The sequence below is a fragment of the Phocoena sinus genome, chromosome 15, assembly GCF_008692025.1.
Source record: "Phocoena sinus isolate mPhoSin1 chromosome 15, mPhoSin1.pri, whole genome shotgun sequence".
Taxonomy (NCBI): domain Eukaryota; kingdom Metazoa; phylum Chordata; class Mammalia; order Artiodactyla; family Phocoenidae; genus Phocoena; species Phocoena sinus.
The window spans coordinates 27,163,263-27,180,439 of NC_045777.1; the positions used below are offsets into that span (position 1 = coordinate 27,163,263).

The window sequence follows — 17,177 nt, forward strand, 5'->3', positions numbered from 1 at the left end:
CATGGGCCCCAAGGGCCAGGAAGCCAGCCACACTAGGACTTGTTCCAACTCACTAGTGGGCGAGCACCAGCTTCAGACACTCCAGCTGTGCTGGGACCAAGCCCCACATACCAGTGGGCCAGCAACAACCCTGGTCACCCCAAGCCACAGAGCCAGTCAAACCAGGAGTTGACCCCACGCATCAGTGGGCTGGCAGCCTCCACATGAGACAAAGCATGACAGCCAACCAGGCCAGGGGCCTACCATCATGCCCACAGTTGTCAGCCCTCCTGCAGCAGAATGGCCAATGCAGCCCACATAGAAGGCATCCCTAGAGCATATACCACTGTTAACCAGAGGAAAATGTGCTGCTGAGTCCCATAGGATATCTCTTACACAGGGCCACTTCTCCAAATTCAGGAAATGTAACTGACCTACCTAATACATAGAAATAAAATCAGAGAATTAAGCAAAATGAGGAGACAGAGAACTATTTTCCAAAAGAAAAAACAAGACGAAAACCTCAGAATAAGAACTTTATGGAGATAAGGAGTCTACCTGAATAGAGCTCAAGGTAATGATCATAAAGATGCTCAATGAACTCAGGATAAAAATGGATGAAAACAGTGAGAAGTCTAGGGGTACTGAGCAGAGGCCAGTGAGTCCTGTGGCTGAAGCTGGCCCAATAGTGGGCAGGTAAGCCCCCAGCACTAATAGGTTAGGAGGGAGACTCAAAAATGGTGATGCTAGAACCAGTGTCTCTGTGGTAAAATGACTTCCCAAAATGGCTGCCACCACCATCTGTGTCCCCAGGGGGAGTCCAAATTGCCTCCTGCCCCTCTGGGAGGTTCTCCAAGTGGGTCTGACCCAGGCTCCTTTCAAATTCTTTCCTCTGTGCCAGGACTTGGAGTCTGTGAGATTTTGTCTGTGCCCTTCAAAAGCGTAGTATTTGTTTCTTACAGCTATCCAGTTCTCCCATATGCAAGTCCCATTGGCTTTCAAAACTAGATATTCTAGGGGCTCATCTTGCCAGTGCAGGAACCCCAGGCTGAGGAGCCTGACATAAGGCTTGGACCCTTCAGTCCTTGGGAATACCTCTGCAATTGTGATTATACTCCCATTTTTGTGGGTCATCTACCTGGGATCAGGCATCTTGACTACACTGTATCCCTGCCCTTCCACTCATCTTGCTGTGGTTCCCTTTTTAAATCTTTAGTTGTGGAAAATCTTTTCTGTTAGTCTCCAGGTCTGTCTCATAGATGGTTATTCTGTAAACAGTTGTGATTCTGATGTGCCCACTGGAAGAGATGAGCTCAGGGTCTTCCTACTCTCCCATCTTGGGCACACCTTCTCTATCAGTAATTACATTAAATGTGAATGGCTTAAATTCTCAAACACACACACACACACAGACTGGCTGAGTGGATTGAAAAACAAGATCCAACTAAATGCTGTCTATAAGAGGCTCACTTTAGCTTTAAGAACACACATAGGCTGAAAGTGAAAGGACGGAAAAAGATATTTTATGCAAGTGGTAACCAAAGAGAGTAGAACTGGCTCTATTTATATCAGAAAAATTAGATTTTAGTAAAAATTAGTCAAACGAAAGAAAGGTAGTCACTACATAATGATAAGGGATCAATTAAAGGGATATAACAATTATAAATATATACACTTAAAATTGTATTACACAAATATATAAAACAAATACTATCACGACTGAAGGAGAAATATACAACAATACAATAATAGTAGAGGTCTTAAATACCTCACTTTTAAAAATAGATGGATCATGCAGATGGAAAATCAATAAGAAAACTGGATTTTAATAATATGATAGACCAGATGGAACTAACAGACATTAACAGAACATTCCACTCAGCAGCAACAAAATAAATATTCTTTTAAAGTACATGTGGAAATTTCCCATGACAGATCAATTATATGTTGGGCCACAAAACAAGGTTCAACAAATTCAAGAAGATAGAAATTATATCATGTAGCTTTCCTGACAACAATGGAATAAAACTAGAAATAAGTAACAGGAAAAAAAAACTATAAAATCCACAAATATGTGGAAATTAAATACACATTCCAGAAGAACCAATGGATCAAAGAAGAAACCAAAAGGGAAATTGAAAAGTACTTGAGACAACCAAAAATGAAAACTAAACATACTCAAAGTCTTGGGATGCAGCAAAAGCAGTTCTAAGATGGAAGTTTTTAGTGCCAACTATTTATATTAAGAAAAAAGACAGATCTCAAATCAATAACCTACTTTATGGCTCATGGAACTGGGAAAAGAACAAACTAAGCCCCAAGTTATCAGAAAGAAGGAAATAATAAAGATTACAGCAGAAATAAAAAGAGACTAGCAAGACAATAGGAAACGTCAACAAAACTGAGTTGAGTTTTTAAAAACATAAACAAAATAACAAAGCTTTAGCTAAACTTAACCAAGGGGGGAAAAAAAGACATATTACACCATACACAAAATCAACTCAAAACTGATTAATGACTTAAATGTAAGACCTGAAACCATAAAACTCTTAGAAGAAAACATAGTGGAAAGCTATGTGAAATTAGTCCTGCAATGTTTTTTTTTAATTTGACTCTAAAAGTACAGGCAACTAATGCAAAATTAAACATGTGACTACATCAAACTAAGGAAACAATCAACCAAGTTAAAAGGCAATCTCCAGAAATATTTGAAAACCATACAACTGATAAGTAGTTAATATCCAAAATATATAAAAAACTCATACAACTCAATATCAAAAAGCAAACAAGACAATCAAAAAAATGGGCAGAAGACCTAAATAGACATTTTTCCAAAAAAGTCATACAGATGACCAAAAGGCACATGAAAAGATGCTCAACATCACTAATTATCAGAGAAAGGCAAATCAAAAGAAAAATGGTACAGCTGGACCTATTTGCAGGGCAAGAATAGAGATGCAGATGTAAAGAATGGACATGTGGACATGGTGGGGAAGGGGTGTGGGATGAATTGGGAGATTGGGATGACATATATACACTACCATGTGTAAAATAGATAGCTAGTGGAAACCTGCGCTATATGTATAATGGAATGTTACTCATAAAAAAAAGAATGAAATATTGCTATTTGTAGCAACATGGGTGGACCTGGAGATACTAAGTGAAGTAAGTCAGAAAAAGAAAGACAAATAACATATGATATCAGTTATACGTGGAATCTAAAACATGATACAAATGAACTTATTTGCAAAACAGAAACAGACTCACAGACATAGAAAACAAACTTATGGTTACCAAGGAGAAAGAGGGTAGGGGAGGGATAAATTAGGAATATGGGATTAGCAGATACACTCTACTATGTATAAAATAGATAAAGAACAAAGCCCTACTGTATAACACAGGGAACTCTATTCAATATCCTGTAATGAACTATAATGGAAAAGAATATACATATGTATAACTGAATCACTTCACTATACACCAGAAACTAACACAACATTGTAAATCAACTATACCTCAAGAAAAAAAAATTTTAAAGGGCAACAATATGAGGTGGTGGCTGTGTTAATTAAGTCGATTATGTATACATATATCAAATCATCATGATGTTATCTTAAACATATATACAATTTTTATTTGTAAAAATGTAAATAAAGATTCCTCTTGAGGAAAAAAATGAATGAATATATATGGCTTAGGGAAGGTAGAAGAACTGTTTGGGTGTTGCTTACAGAGAAGCATAAGTCTGGTTTGCAAGAAGAACCTTCTCAGCAAAAGGGGACATGTATAAAAAAGGGCAAGAAATATATTAATTCCCAAGAACACAAGTTGCTTGTGAGGTCCATGGTGGGCATTGAAAGAGACACTACTGAGGTGAGCAGGGGATTATCATAAAGGGAGTTTAGAATTGATTCCTGTAATCACTGTACAGCTTTTGAAGGGTTTGGGAGGAAAAACAAAAATGTCAGATTTGGGTTTTAGAAATGATCCCCTGGCAACTGTATGGAAAGATTGGAGTGAGTCAAAGGCATAAAGAGAGACAAAGAGGTCAATAGGATGCAAATGTTATAGTATGTGTGCATTAATCTGATAGGGTTGCCATAATAAAGTACCACAGACTGGGTGGTTTAAACAGCAGAGCTTAATTTTCTCACAATTCTGGAAACTAGAAGTCAAGGTGCTGGTGAGATTGATTTCTTCAGAGGTCTCTCTCCTTGATTTGTAGATGTCCATCTCCTCTGTGTCTTCTCATGGGTTTCCTTCTGTGGTGTGTCTGTTTCCTAATCTCTTCTTATAAAAATGTCAGTCATTTGGATTAGGACTCACCCTAATGATCTCATTTTAACTTATTTACCTCTTTAAATTACCTGTTTATCCTATCTCCGAATGCAGTCCCATTCTGAGGTACTGGGGATTAGGACTTCAACATATGAATTTTAAGGGATCACAATTCAGCCCATAACAATGGTCAAGGAAAGATGATGGCTGAATTAGAATAGTAGAGGTAGGGATGGAGAATAGGTGCTATGGAGGCAGACTTGGAAGCTCTTTGTGGCTGACATGATGAGTGGGGGCAGGGAGCAGTGAGGAAGAAGAAGGTATCTAGGATGTATTTTAGGATTACGGTTTGAGTATTTATGTTGAGAGCACTCTCCTCTTTCTCAGTCTCTTTTCATTCTTCATGCCTTTGCTATCTAAGATGGCATCTTCTGAGGTCATAGGTGAAGAATGGATCTTCACCATAATTTAAAGAGTGAAAATGGCTTTAAGAGTTGAAAGGCATATAGATTTTATAATCTAATACTTCCATTTTGGGGCTGGACAAAGTAAGTAGTAAGGTGACTTAGTCCCATCCTATTAACATATCTGTATTTCCCCTGCATCCTTTTCACTTCTTTGGGACTGTGGACATGGAGTCATGTTTATGAAACTCTCTAAGACTCCTGGGTCTACTTGTGGGCATAATTCCTCTAGCCAAAAAATACATTAAAACACTTAGTTCAAGAACAGGTAGGCTTGTAGGTACTATCTGCCGCCATTGGTGTAGTCTGGGTTGGAATTGAAGTGTTAATTGGAATCACTGTGCCTAGGTAATCTGAGATCCAGTCTCTAAGCCACTCCCCAGATATCCCAAGGACATCCTTCAAGGTTTGGGACGTGAATGTTACCGCATATTATCACAGTGGGAAAAAACTAGAGAACTGAAGTGAAAGTACTTTGAGAAATGGGTTGAAGGGTTAGAAATTGCCATTATTTGATGATTTATGTACCTTGTCTTCAGTGTACATTCTCCAGTTATTATGTCAACAGAGGCTAGAGATAATATTCAACTTTAGACCTGACTGGCATTGGCCTCTAAACCAAGACTGTCTGCTAAATGGGAACAACTTCCTCCTTAACTGCAACTGGGATAATTTCTACTTGTGCCTGGATATACCATTTAGTGCTGGGTTTGTTACACATTTTAACCACAAGGAGGCTCACAAAACTTTCCCTTTCACTACACCTTCCACATTAAGGAAGTAGATGCTGGGTGGGAAGAGTAGAGGGAAGCTTTTATTACTGCAGCAATCATTTTTCCACCTTAAGGAAGAATAATGTCTGAGCTCAGTCATCATGGGTTCAAAGTCCTGCTACTGAGCTAGATATTTGCACCACTTGGGGCAAGTCACTTAAACTCTCTGTGACTTGGTTTCCTCTTCTGACCAAAAGACACAATACTATTTCCTACCTCATGGAGCTATTGTCAGGGCAAAATGAACTTACATATGTAAAGTGCTTAAGACAAGGCCTTGCACACAGTAAGTTCTCAGTAAAATTTGAGGGTTTTTTTGTTGTTTAGTTAGTTAGTTTTCTTGTTTTACTGTTTTCCCCTTCTACTTGTTTGGGACTGGTAATTGTTTTTGTTTTTGTTTTTTTTTTAACATCTTTATTGGGGTATAATTGCTCCACAATGGTGTGTTAGTTTCTGCTTTATAACAAAGTGAATCAGTTATACATATACATATGTTCCCATAATTCTTCCCTCTTGCATCTCCCTCCCTCCCACCCTCCCTATCCCACCCCTCCAGGCGTTCACAAAGCACCGAGCTGATATCCCTGTGCTATGCGGCTGCTTCCCACTAGCTATCTACCTTACGTTTGGTAGTGTATATATGTCCATGCCTCTCTCTCGCTTTGTCACAGCTCACCCTTCCCCCTCCCCATATCCTCAAGTCCGTTCTCCGGTAGGTCTGTGTCTTTATTCCTGTGGGACAGGTAATTGTTGTCTCCTGGTCAGAAGGCATGCCAATCTTTTAACAGCCAAGAGTGATCAAGGGGTTGGGGTAAGGGGCAAATTCCAAGAGTGAGACAATAAGGCAGAGCCTTGGGGTAAACCTTGAGCCAAAGAGGCAAAAAAAGATTTCTGGATCACACTGGCCTGTCTCAACAATCCAGGATGAGACAATAGATAAGAATGTGTGACCACGGTGGAATTTGCATTAGCCTGGAAAACTTCCACATTCAGAGACTTACAGCATCTAGTTAGAGGCTTAGGAATTCAGGATTCAGATTCTATAAAACTGGTTTACCATGAGAACTGATATCCCAGTCATACCCTGGGACAACCTAGGGATGTTAAGCTATAGAGGACTGGAGAGACAAGAAAGAATGATAGCCGGAATGAGCATATATATATATATATATATATATATATATATATATATATATATATATTTTTTTTTTTTTTTAAAGAAGATGCTGGGGGTAGGAGTTTATTAATTAATTAATTAATTTTTGCTGTGTTGGGTCTTCGTTTCTGTGCGAGGGCTTTCTCTAGTTGTGACAAGCGGGGGCCACTCTTCATCGCGGTACGTGGGCCTCTCACTATCGCGGCCTCTCTTTTTGCGGAGCACAGGCTCCAGACGCGCAGGCTCAGTAGTTGTGGCTCACGGGCCTAATTGCTCTGCGGCATGTGGGATCTTCCCATACCAGGGCTCGAACCCGTGTCCCCTGCATTAGCAGGCAGATTCTCAACCACTGCACCACCAGGGAAGCCCGAGCATATATTTTTTAATGGATCGTGTAAGGACCCAGTATCCTTAGCTACTAAAGATCTAAGGACCATGCAGGTGACCTGGATGGCAACCTTACTGACTCATTACAGTAACTGCCAAAACTCTCTTGTCAGAAGTCTTAAGTTGATACTTAGCTATACTTGCCATAGCCCTGTAGGTCATCTCTTCTTTCTTGGCAGGTTCTGATGGTTTATGCTTTGCAGGGATGCAACAAAGCTTTCTTAACCCACATTTTCCTTTCTTCTTCTCATTTTCTTTGCAATGCTTCCTGCACCTGCCAGTTCCATAACCACACTTTCTGGCCCATCCATCTATCAAAATAAACAAATACATGAAAAAGTAAAGACAATTATACTAAAGACATTGGTAATTGTCGTAATAATGGTTAGAACAAACTACTGGAGTGTAATGGCATTCTTGGGAATATCAAATAAAGCTGTGCATGTAGGATGCTTACTGCTGGTCTTGATATGTATTAGATATGAGTAGTTATTGCCCTTCCTCCAACCAGATCTAATTGGACTTTATTTTTATGCTTAGGCTATTTCCATCTCCGTCATTTTTCAGTCTCACCAACACTGGTTCTTCCTTGTTCCCAAATCTACATGCTTGCCAAGGAATGAGACTATGCCTTCAATTACCTGTTTTTTCCCTCTGCATTCATTATTCACTCAACAGTGATTTTTTGAGCACCTACCATGTGCCAGGCACTGTTCTAGGTGCATGCCCCAGATGATGTCTGGAGCAGTACTTTGAACACTGAGTGATCAATTTGTATTGCTGATTGGCAGGCAGATGTTCTAAGCTCTACATAGGTCAATAGAACACAGAGTATAGACCCAGGTTCCTCAGCCCATTAAGTTCAGTTGAGAGACCATAATACCTTGGTTTAAATTATGATTACCTTTACTTTTTTTTTCCTCCAAACTCCCCTCCTGGGAGATAACTCCCAATTTTTTCTTTCTCACTAGGATATCTGGACTGGAAAAAGATCAGAGTCAGGATGACTGCACTCCCTCATCTATTCCAATTGCCCTCACTGTAGTTTAAGGCAGGCTGAAGCCAACTCAGGGTTAGCCCATGATTATCTTCTTTTGCTTCTTTTGCTTCATGGCTCAGCAGCCATGGCTCATGAGCCCAGCCGCTCCGCGGCATGTGGGATCCTTCCGGACCGGGGCACAAACCCATGTCCCCTGCATCGGCAGGCGGACTCTCAACCACTGCACCACCAGGGAAGCCCTAGAAGATCATTTCTGAAGGAACTTCAAATGACAGAGGAGTAAGACGTGGAGATCACCTTCCTTCCCACAAATACATCAAAAATACATCTACATGTGGAACAACTCCTAGAGAACACCTACTGAATGCTGGCAGAAGACCTCAGACTTCCCAAAAGGCAAGAAACTCCCCACATACCTGGGTAAGGCAAAGGAAAAATGAAAAAAAACAGACACAAAAGAATAGGGATGAGACCTACACCTGTGGGAGGGAGCTGTGAAGGAGGAAAAGTTTCCACACACTAGGAAGCCCCTTCACTGGTGGAAACGGGGTGGGCAGGGAGGGGAAGCTTCGGAGCCATGGAAGAGAGTGCAGCAACGGGGGTGCAGAGGGCAAAGCGGAGAGATGCTTGCACAGAGGATCAGTGCCGACCAGCATCACCAGCCTGAGAGGCTTGTTTGCTCACCTGCTGGGGCGGGTAGGGGTTGGGAGCTGAGGATCAGGCTTCAGAGTTCAGATCCCAGGGAGAGGACTTCGTGAACACAGCCTGAAGGGGGCTAGTGCACCAAAGCTAACTGGGAGGGTGTCCGGGAAAAAGTCTGGAACTGCCTAAGAGTCAAGAGACCATTAATTTGGGGTGGGCGAGGAGAGGGGATTCAGAATACCACCTAAACAAACTTCAGAACACCACCTAAATGAGCTTCAAAGATGGACGGGGGCCGTGGCTATCAGCGTGGATACCAGAGACTGGCATGAAATGCTAAGGTTGCTGCTTCAGCCACCATAAAGCCTGTGTGCAAGCACAGGTCACTATCCATAACCCTCCCAGGAGCCTGTGCAGCCCACCACTGCCAGGGTCCCTTGATCAAGAGACAACTTCCCCAGGAGAACACACTGCATGTTTCAGGCTGTTGCAACATCACATCAGCCTCTGCCACAGCAGGCTCTCTCCGTGTTCCATACCCCTCCCTCCCCACAGCCTGAGTGAGCCAGAACTACCTACTCAGCTGCTCCTTTAACCCCCTCCTGTCTGGGCAAAAACAGACGCCATAGGGTAACCTAGATGCAGAGGCAGGGCCAAATCCAAAGCTGAACACAGGAGCTGTGCGAACAAAGAAAAGAAAGGGAACCTTTTCCATGCAGGCTCAGAAGCAGCAGATTAAATCTCCACAATCAACTTGCTGTACCTTGCATCTGTGGAATACCTGAATAGACAACTAATAATCCCAAAATTGAGGTGATGGACTTTGGGAGCAACTGTAGACTTGGGGTTTGTTGTATATGACTGATCAGTTTCTGATTTTTATGTTTATCTTAGTATAGTTTTTAGCACTTGTTATCATTGGTGGATTTGTTTATTGGTGTGGTTGCTCTCTTTTTTATTACTTTTTAAATTTTTTAATTTTAATAATTTAATTTCTTTTTCATTTTAATAACTTTATTTTACTGTATTTTCTTTCTTTCTTTCTTTCTCTTCTCACTTTTCTTCTGAGCCATGTGGCTGACAGGGTCTTAGTGCTCCGGCTGGGTGTCAGGCCTGAGTCTCTGAGGTGGGAGAGCCGAGTTCAGGACATTGGTCCACCAGAGACAACCCGGTCCCATGTAATATCAATTGGTGAAAGCTCTCCCAGAGATCTCTGTCTCAACGTTAAGACCCAGCTTCACTAAACATCCAGCAGGCTTCAGTGCTGGACACCACATGCCAAATAACTAGCAAGACAGGAATACAACCCCACCCATTAGCAGAGGGGCTGCCTAAAATCATAATAAGTTCACAGACACCCCAAAGCACACCACCAGATGTGGTCCTGCCCACCAGAAAGACAAGATCCAGCCTCATACATCAGAACACAGGTATAAGTCCTCTCCACCAGGAAGCCTACGAAACCCACTGAACCAATCTTATCAACTGGGGGCAGACACCAAAAACAATGGGAACTACGAACCCGCAGATGGCAAAAAGGAGACCCAAAAACACAGTAAGTGAAGCAAAATGAGGAAACAGAGAAATACACAGCAGATGAAGGAGCAAAGTAAAAACACACCAGACCAAACAAATGAAGAGGAAATAGGGAGTTTTGTAGCAATACAATTCTACCTCAAGAAACAAGAAAAATCTCAAATAAACAACTTAATCTTACACCTAAAGCAATTAGAGAAAGACAAAAAACAACAACAAAGTTAGCAAAGGAAAAGAAATCATAAAGATCAGATAAGAAATAAATGAAAAAGAAATGAAGAAAACAATAGCAAAGATCAATAAATCTAAAACCTGATTCTTTGAGAAGATAAACAAAATTGAAAAACCATTAGCCAGAGTCATCAAGAAAAAAAGGGAGAGGATTCAAATCGAGAGAATAAGAAATAAAAAATGAGAAGTAACAACTGACACTGCAGGAATATAAAAGTCCATGAGAGATTACTACAAGCAACTATATGCCAATAAAATGGACAACCTGGAAGAAATGAACAAATTCTTAGAAAAGCACAACCTTCCGAGATTGAATCAGAAAGTTATACATAATATAAACTGACAAATCACTAGCACTGAAATTGAAACTGTGATTAAAAATCTTCCAACAAACAAAAGCCCAGGACCAGATGGCTTCATAGGTGAATTCTATCAAATACTTAGAGAAGACCTAACACCTATCCTTCTCAAACTCTTCCAAAATGTAGCAGAGGGAGGAACACTCCCAAACTCATTCTACGAGGCCACCATTACCCTGATACCAAAACAGAACAAACATGTCACAAAAAGAAAACTACAAGCCAATATCACTGATAAACATAGATGCAAATTCCTCATCAAAATACTAGCAAACAGAATACAACAGCACATTGAAAGGATCATACACCATGATCAAGTGGGGTTTACCCCAGGGATGCAAAGATTCTTCAATATATGCAAATCAATCAATGTGATACAACATATTAACAAATTGAAGGAGAAAAACCATATGATCATCTCAATAGATGTAGAAAAAGCTTTCAACAAAATTCAGCACCGATTTATGATAAAAACCCTCCAGAAAGTAGGCACAGAGGGAACTTACCTCAACATAATAAAGACCATATATGACAAATCCACAGCCAACATTGTTCTCAATGGTGAAAAACTGAAATCATTTCCTCTAAGATCAGGAACAAGACAAGGTTGTCCACTCGCACCACTATTATTCAACATAGTTTTAGAAGTTCTAGCCTCAGCAATCAGAGAAGAAAAAGAAATAAAAGGAATCCAAATCAGAAAAGAAGAAGAAAAGCTGTCACTCTTTGTAGATGACATGATACTATACATAGAGAAACCTAAAGATGCTACCAGAAAACTAATAGAGCTAATCAATGAATTTGGTAAAGTAGCAGGATACAAAATTAATGCACAGAAATCTCTGGCACTCTTATACACTAATGATGAAAAATCTGAAAGTGAAATTAAGAAAACACTCCTATTTACCATTGCAACAAAATGAATAAAAAATCTAGGAATAAACATACCTAAGGAGACAAAAGGCCTGTATGCAGAAAATTATAAGACACTGATGAAAGAAATTAAAGATGATGTAAATAGATGGAGAGATATACCATGTTCTTGGATTGGTAGAATCAACATTGTGAAAATGACTCTACTACCCAAAACAATCTACAGATTCAATGCAATCCTTATCAAACTACAAATGGCACTTTTCACAGAAGTAGAACAAATAATTTCACAATTTCTATGGAAACACAAAACACCCCGAATGGCCAAAGCAATCTTGAGAACGAAAAATGGAGCTGGAGGAATCAGGCTCCCTGACTTCAGACTATACTACAAATCTACAGTAATCAAGACAGTATGGTACTGACACAAAAACAGAAAGATAGATCAATGGAACAAGATAGAAAGCCCAGAGATAAACCCACACATATATGGCCATCTTATCTTTGATAAAGGAGGCAAGAATATACAGTGGAGAAAAGAGCGCTTCTTCAATAAGTGGTGCTGGGGAAACTGGACAGGTACATGTAAGAGTATGAAATTAGGGGCTTCCCTGGTGGTGCAGTGGTTGAGAGTCCGCCTGCCAATGCAGGGGACACAGGTTCGTGCCCCAGTCCAGGAAGATCCCACATGCCGTGGAGCAGCTGGGCCCATGAGCCATGGCAGCTGATCCTGTGCGTCTGGAGCCTGTGCTCTGCAACGGGAGAGGCCACAACAGTGAGAGGTCCGCGTACTGCAAAAAAAAAAAAAAAAAAAAAAAAAAAAGTATGAAATTAGAACACTCCCTAACACCATACACAGAAATAAACTCAAAATCGATTAAAGACCTAAATGTAAGGCCAGACACTATCAAACTCTTAGAGGAAAGCATAGGCAGAACACTCTATGACATAAATCACAGCAAGATCCTTTTTGACCCACCTCTAAGAGAAATGGAAATAAAAACAAACAAATGGGACCTAATGAAACTTAAAAGATTTTGCACAGCAAAGGAAACCATAAAGAAGACCAGAAGACAACCCTCAGAATGGGAGAAAATATTTGCAAATGAAGCAACTGACAAAGGATTAATCTCCAAGATTTACAAGCAGCTCATGCAGCTCAATAACAAAAAAATAAACAACCCAATCTAAAAATGGACAGAAGACCTAAGTAGACATTTCTCCAAAGAAGATATACAGATTGCCAACAAACACATGAAAGAATGCTCAACATCATTAATCCTTAGAAAAATGCAAGTCAAAACTACCATGAGATATCATCTCACACCTGTCAGAATGGCCATCATCAAAAAATCTACAAACAATGAATGCTGGAGAGGGTGTGGAGAAAAGGGAACACTCTTCCACTGTTGGTGGGAATGTAAATTGATACAGCCACTATGGAGAACAGTATGGACCTTCCTTAAAAACTACAAATAGAACTACCATACAACCCAGCAATCCCACTACTGAGCATATACCCTGAGAAAACCATAATTCAAAAATAGTCATGTACCAAAATGTTCATTGTAGCTCTATTTACAATAGCCAGGATATGGAAGCAACCTAAGTGTCCATCAAGAGATGAATGGATCAAGAAGAAGTGACACAAGTATACAATGGAATATTACTCAGCCATAAAAAGAAATGAAATTGAGTTATTTGTAGTGAGGTGGATGGGCCTAGAGTCTGTCATACAGAGTGAAGTAAGTCAGAAAGAGAAAAACAAATACTGTACGCTAAAACATATATATGGAATCGAAGAAAAAAAAAAAGGTCATGAAGAACCTAGGGGTAAGATGGGAATAAAGACACAGATCTACTAGAGAATGGACTTGAGGATAGGGGAAGGGGGAAGGATAAGCTGTGACAAAGTGAGAGAGTGGCATGGACATATATACACTACCAAACGTAAAATAGATAGCTAGTGGGAAGCAGCCGCATAGCACAGGGAGATAAGCTTGGTGGTTTGTGACCACCTAGAGGGGTGGGATATGGACGGTGGGAGGGAGGGAGATGCAAGAGAGAAGAGATATGGGAACATATGTATATGTATAACTGATTCACTTTGTTATAAAGCAGAAACTAACACACCATTGTAAAGCAATTACACTCTAATAAAGATGTTAAAAAAATTTTAAATGTATCTAACTTTTGACTCAGTAATCCACTTAGGGAATATCTACTACAGAAATAAAATTATCAGCCTGTAAGAAAGTTAAAAAAAAAAAAAAGAAAGAAAAGAAGTATAGCTGTCACTGTTTGCAGATGGCATGATACTATACATAGAGAATCCTAAGGATGCTACCAGAAAACTAATAGAGCTAATCAATGAATTTCGTAAAGTAGCAGGATACAAAATGAATGCACAGAAATGTCTTGCATTCCTATACACTAATGACGAAAAATCTGAAAGAGAATTTAAGGAAACACTCCCATTCACCACTGCAACAAAAAGAAGAAAATACTTAGGAATAAAGCTATCTAAGGAGACAAAAGACCTGTATGCAGAAAACTACAAGACACTGATGAAAGAAATTAAAGATGATACAAGTAGATGGAGAGATATACCATGTTTTTGGATTGGAGGAATCAACATTGTGAAAATGACTATACTACCTAATGCAATCTACAGATTCAGTGCAATCCCTATCAAACTACCAATGGCCTTTTCCACAGAACTAGAACAAAAAATTCCACAATTTGTATGGAAACACCAAAGACCCCAAATAGCCAAAGCAATCTTGAGAAAGAAAAACGGAGCTGAAGGAATCAGGCAGCTGGACCTCAGACTATACTACAAAGCTACAGTAATCAAGACAGTATGGTACTGGCACAAAAAACAAAAATATAGATAAATGGAACAGGATAGAAAGACCAGAGATAAACCCATGCACATATGGTCACCTTATCTTTGATAAAGGAGGCAAGAATATACAATGGAGAAAAGACAGCCTCATCAATAAGTGGTCCTGGGAAAACTGGACAGCTACATGTAAAAGAATGAAATTAGAACACTTCCTAATATTGTACACAAAAATAAACTCAAAATGGATTAAAGACCTAAATGTAAGGCCAGACACTCTCAAACTCTTAGAGGAAAACATAGGCAGAACACTCAATGATGTAAATCACAGCAAGATCCTTTTAGACCCATCTCCTAGAGAAATGGAAATAAAAACAAAAATAAACAAATGGGACCTAATGAAACTTAAAAGTTTTTGCACAGCAAAGGAAACCATAAACAAGATAAAAAGACAACCCTGAGAAATGGGGAAAATATTTCCAAACGAAGCAACTGACAAAGGATTAATCTGCAAATTATACAAGCAGCTCACGCAGCTCAATACCAAAAAACCAACAACCCAATCCAAAAATGGGCAGAAGACCTAAATAGACATTTCTCCAAAGAAGATACACAGATTGCCAACAAACACATGAAAGGATGCTCAACATCACTAATCATTAGAGAAATGCAAATCAAAAGTACAGTCAGGTATCACTTTACCACTCAGAATGGCCATCATTTAAAAAATCTACAAACAATAAATGCTGTAGAGAGTGTGGGGAAAAGGGAACCCTCTTGCACTGTTGGTGGGAATGTGAATTGATACAGCCACTATGGAGAACAGTTTGGAGGTTACTTAAAAATCTAAAAATAAAGCTACCATATGACCCAGCAATCCCACTCTTGGGCATATACCCTGAAAAAATCATAATTCTAAATGAGTCTTGTATCACAATGTTCATTGCAGCTCTATTTGCAATGTCTAGGACATGGAAGTAACCTAAGTGTCCATCGACACATGAATGGATAAAGAAGATATGGCACCTATATACAATGGAATATTAGCCATAAAAAGAAATGAAATTGAGTTATTTGTTTTGAGGTGGTTGGACCTAGAGTCTGTCATACAGAATGAAGTAAGTCAGAAAGCGAAAAGCAAATATCATATGCTAACACATATATATGGAATCTAAATAAAACAAAATGGTTCTGAAGAACCTAGGGGCCAGACAGGAATAAAGACGCAGATGTAGAGAATGGACTTGACACAGGGAGGGTAAGCTGGGACAAAGTGAGAGAGTGGCATTGACGTATGTACAATACCAAAGGTAAAATAAATAACTAGTGGGAAGCGGCCACATAGCACAGGGAGATCAGTTCAGTGCTTTGTGACCACCTAGAGCTGTGGGATAGGGAAGGTGGGAGGGAGATGCAAGAGGGAGGGGATATGGGGATATATGTATACGCATAGCTGATTAACTTTGTTATACAGCAGAAACTAACACAACATTGTAAAGAAATTATACTCCAATTTAAAAAAAAAAGAAAAGAAATCCTGGACTCTGCTGATGTTTACCAGGTTCTCCTATGAGAAGCACCATCATGGTCAAGGTTACAGTCTGCCTTTACAATGGGGCATATTCATTATAAGGCTTTTCACCAGATCTGTACCATCCCTCTGAGCTGTTCTCATTCCCATACATGTTTAGTTTTCCAATGATTCTATGAGTTGAACCCCATTGTTACTCCTTTTTCCCTCCTCTCCATGATCTCGTTACCTGGGGAAGCCTGAGTCAGGACCACAAGGACAGCTAAGGCCAGGAACAAGAGTTTGCTATATCCAGAGAGGGGTGAGGAACCATCCAGCAGCATACTGATTGTGCTAGGGAGGGTAGGTTTTCACTCTGTGTTTTATTGACTTGGGTAGGGCTGAGTCACAGACAATAAATCAGAGAAGGACAGAATGTTCCACTACCCAGGACATCAACCTATAGGTCAGCAATGTAAATTGATCATCCAGTATTGAGTCCTTCTCTTGACATCATCTGGGAAGGTGGAAGGCATTAGCAGAGGACATACAAGTCCTGCAAGTCTGTGGCATTGTGGAGAGAATGGACCCACTTTCCAAGAAGCCTTTCCCACTCCTCTCCTTGGGCAGTTGAGCCCCCTCCCTTATATTCTCACAGCCTCTGTGCTTCCTTTTTTCTGTCATAATGTTTATCATGATAAGTTGGAACTAAGCATTTTTCTAATTTATCTCCTCTATTGGATGACACTGGCAACTTTTACAGACCACGAGACCTCTGAAAGTAGGGACTGGCTATGATTTCTTTACATCCAGACTGTGCAGTGAACACTTGTTGAAAACAATGAATGAATAAATGCATTATGGTATTCCCTTATAGCCACATAGATCTTAGAATTGGCATTTCTCAGTTAAGAAAATGCAGGCCCACAGGGTGGAAGAGAATTGTCTAGAGTTACACTATGGGCAAGAAAGAAAAGACTGAGAGCCCTCATAACCCAACTCGTAGTCCAGCTCTTTTTAACTGCATTTTTCTCCTTATTACCTACTCCAAATCCTTGATATTAGTGCTTTGAGGCCTTTCTTGGACTCTGGCTCCGAAGAAGGGAGCAACAAAGACGGTATAGAAGGGGGCATCCCTTGGCTC

General features: G+C 40.0%; 1 protein-coding gene across 1 annotated transcript; it reads right to left on the minus strand.

Annotated features, from left to right (window-relative positions):
• Positions 1-1,445: 1,445 nt before the first annotated feature.
• On the minus strand, positions 1,446-16,377 carry LOC116740423 (beta-defensin 115-like). The gene is made up of 3 exons (XM_032606073.1): positions 16,284-16,377; positions 7,182-7,348; positions 1,446-1,454 (listed from the first exon to the last, which is right to left on the minus strand). The coding sequence occupies exons 1-3, from the start codon at positions 16,375-16,377 to the stop codon at positions 1,446-1,448; spliced, it is 270 nt and encodes an 89-aa protein (XP_032461964.1).
• Positions 16,378-17,177: the final 800 nt, after the last annotated feature.

Bases quoted from the DNA above. Each gene is read 5' to 3' on its own strand.
- LOC116740423 (XM_032606073.1), bottom strand. From the start codon at position 16,377: ATGCTGCTGGATGGTTCCTCACCCCTCTCTGGATATAGCAAACTCTTG. The intron at 7,349-16,283 runs GTAACGAGATCA...TTATTTTGATAG, and splicing joins CCTGACTCAGGCTTCCCCAG to ATGGATGGGCCAGAAAGTGT.